Below are 2,262 nucleotides of genomic sequence, written 5' to 3'. Positions count from 1 at the left end.
TTGCCATGAATGAGGAGATAGATGCCCTTCGTACCAATCTTACTTGGGAACTTGTTCATCTTCCCACTGGGAAGAAAACTGTTGGATGTCGATGGGTTTATACAATTAAACATCTACCAGATGGTTCAATTGAATGTCTTAAAGCAAGGCTGGTAGCAAAGGGGTATACACAAACTTATGGGGTGGATTATATGGAGACGTTTTCTCCAGTTGCTCGTTTAGACTCTATGCGAATTTTAATATCTGTTGCTGTCCACTATAACTGGTCTTTGTACCAGCTTGATATTAAAAATGCCTTCTTACATGGAGACCTTCAAGAGGAAGTGTACATGGATCAACCTCCAGGTTACTTTGTGTCTGGAAATGAGCATATGGTTTGTTGTCTCAAGAAAGCTATCTACGGGTTGAAGTAATCGCCTAGGGCCTGGTTTGATAAATTCAGTTCAGTGCTACTTCGATATGGCTTTAAGCGTTTCATCCTCTGACCACTCAGTGTTTGTTCGTCACTCTATTGGGGGTACTATCCTATTGATTGTGTATGTAGACGACATCATCATTACGGGGAGTGATTCTACTGGTATCGCAAACTTGAAAGCTCACCTTGCTACTCAGTTTCATACCAAAGACTTGGGTCTTCTTCATTATTTCCTTGGCATTGAGGTAGCACGGTCTAAGGACAGTGTTACATTATCACAGAGAAAATATGTGTTAGATATTCTTTCTGATGCTGGGCTTCTTGGCTCTCGACCTGTTGACACTCCCATGGATCCAACTATAAAACTAGATGCTATGCAGGGGTTGGTTTTCCCAGATCCTAGTCTCTATCAGTTGAGCTAGCATCTAGGAATGGCAACAACTGCTAGCATATTTAAGTACTTATTTCATTAATGGCGAAGGAATCGATCCGCCATTAATGAAATGGCTCGCAACAATCAAAACCAAAATCCATTGAACAATCAACCTTCTTCTTCAATAATGCGTAACACTGAATCTTTTACTCAGAATCCTTCTTTAGCTATTCAAAATATCTCAAATTTTGTTATAGTAAAGCTGAACAGAGAAAAATATATCCTATGGAAATCAGTATTCATCCCTTTTCTCAAGATATTCAATCTTGTTGGTATCATGGATGGTTTTGATGCTTGTCCATCCCAATTTTTCCATGATGCAAGCGGAAACAATCAAATTAATCCTACTTATTTAGAATGGAATAGAAGAGATCAAATTTTATTGATATGGCTAAATGCCACTCTTTCTCCTGAGTTGTTGCCTTATGTTGTTGGCAACACAACTACAAGAGCTCTATGGCTTACTCTTGAAAAGAGGTTTGCAACTATTTCACAAGCTCATGTTGCTCAACTGAAGACAAGACTATAAGCACAGAAAAAGGGAGATTTATCTATGGCTGCATATCTTCAGAATATTAAACAAATTGCAGATTCTCTTCCTGAAGCTGGTTCTCCTGTTGAAGATAGAGATTTAGTATTTCAAACTCTTCAAGGTCTCTCCGGTGATTACAAACCGTTCACAACCTCTATTAGAGTCGAAAAAGAACAAAGGTTACTTCAGGATGAACTTCATGGACTCTTGTTAAGTGAAGAGTTATCTTTAGAGGATTTGAACAGATCAATGCAAGTTAATGACTCACATGCATTTGCTGCAACAAGAGGCAATTATCAAAATTACAGGAGGCAATTATCAGAATTACTGGAGGGAACTTTCACAACAATGGAGGAAATGGCTATAACAATAATGCAAGGTCTTACAATCTGGCTCATACAATCAAAATGGAAGGAACAATGATAACAATTACAGAGGCAACAACAGCAACTATAAAGGCTACACCAATAACAACTATTCAAATAACAATAATCAAGGAAGGAATAACAACTGTAGAGGATCCAATTCAAATATCACCTACAATACTCAAGGGAATAGGCCTATCTGTCAAGTTTGTGGAAAAACTGGTCATTTGGCCATTGATTGCCATCATAGAATGAGTCATTCATATGCGGGAAGGATTCCTCCAGCAACTTTGGCTATGATGGTTACATTCAATGATTCCATGCCTCCGTCAGACAATTCTTCAAATCCATTTATTGATGGTGACTCCAGCAGTTATTCTCACCTTCAATATGGATCAGACAGTGCTCATAACTATACATCAGACTTTGCTCCTACAGCCAACTTTGTTCCACATGATCATGCTTCAAGTTCTACATCCAGCTAGTTGCAAACACAGGTGCTTCTCATCACATTACA

At 38.5% G+C, this 2,262-nt stretch overlaps 1 protein-coding gene across 1 annotated transcript; it reads left to right on the top strand.

Annotated features, from left to right (window-relative positions):
- The first annotated feature begins 918 nt into the window (after positions 1 to 918).
- LOC147516557 (uncharacterized) lies at positions 919 to 1,377 on the top strand. The gene has a single exon (XM_086593312.1). It carries the CDS (start codon positions 919 to 921, stop codon positions 1,375 to 1,377), a length of 459 nt encoding a protein of 152 aa, XP_086449438.1.
- The last annotated feature ends 885 nt before the right edge of the window (positions 1,378 to 2,262 follow it).

This window comes from Coptis chinensis, chromosome 2 (assembly GCF_015680905.1).
Source record: "Coptis chinensis isolate HL-2020 chromosome 2, ASM1568090v1, whole genome shotgun sequence".
Taxonomy (NCBI): Eukaryota; Viridiplantae; Streptophyta; class Magnoliopsida; order Ranunculales; family Ranunculaceae; genus Coptis; species Coptis chinensis.
The sequence above is the reverse complement of the archived record's forward strand: the minus strand, read 5'-3'. Positions and strand labels throughout refer to the sequence as shown.

Coding starts and splice junctions, on each gene's coding strand:
- LOC147516557 (XM_086593312.1), top strand. CDS start 919: ATGGCTCGCAACAATCAAAACCAAAATCCATTGAACAATCAACCTTCT.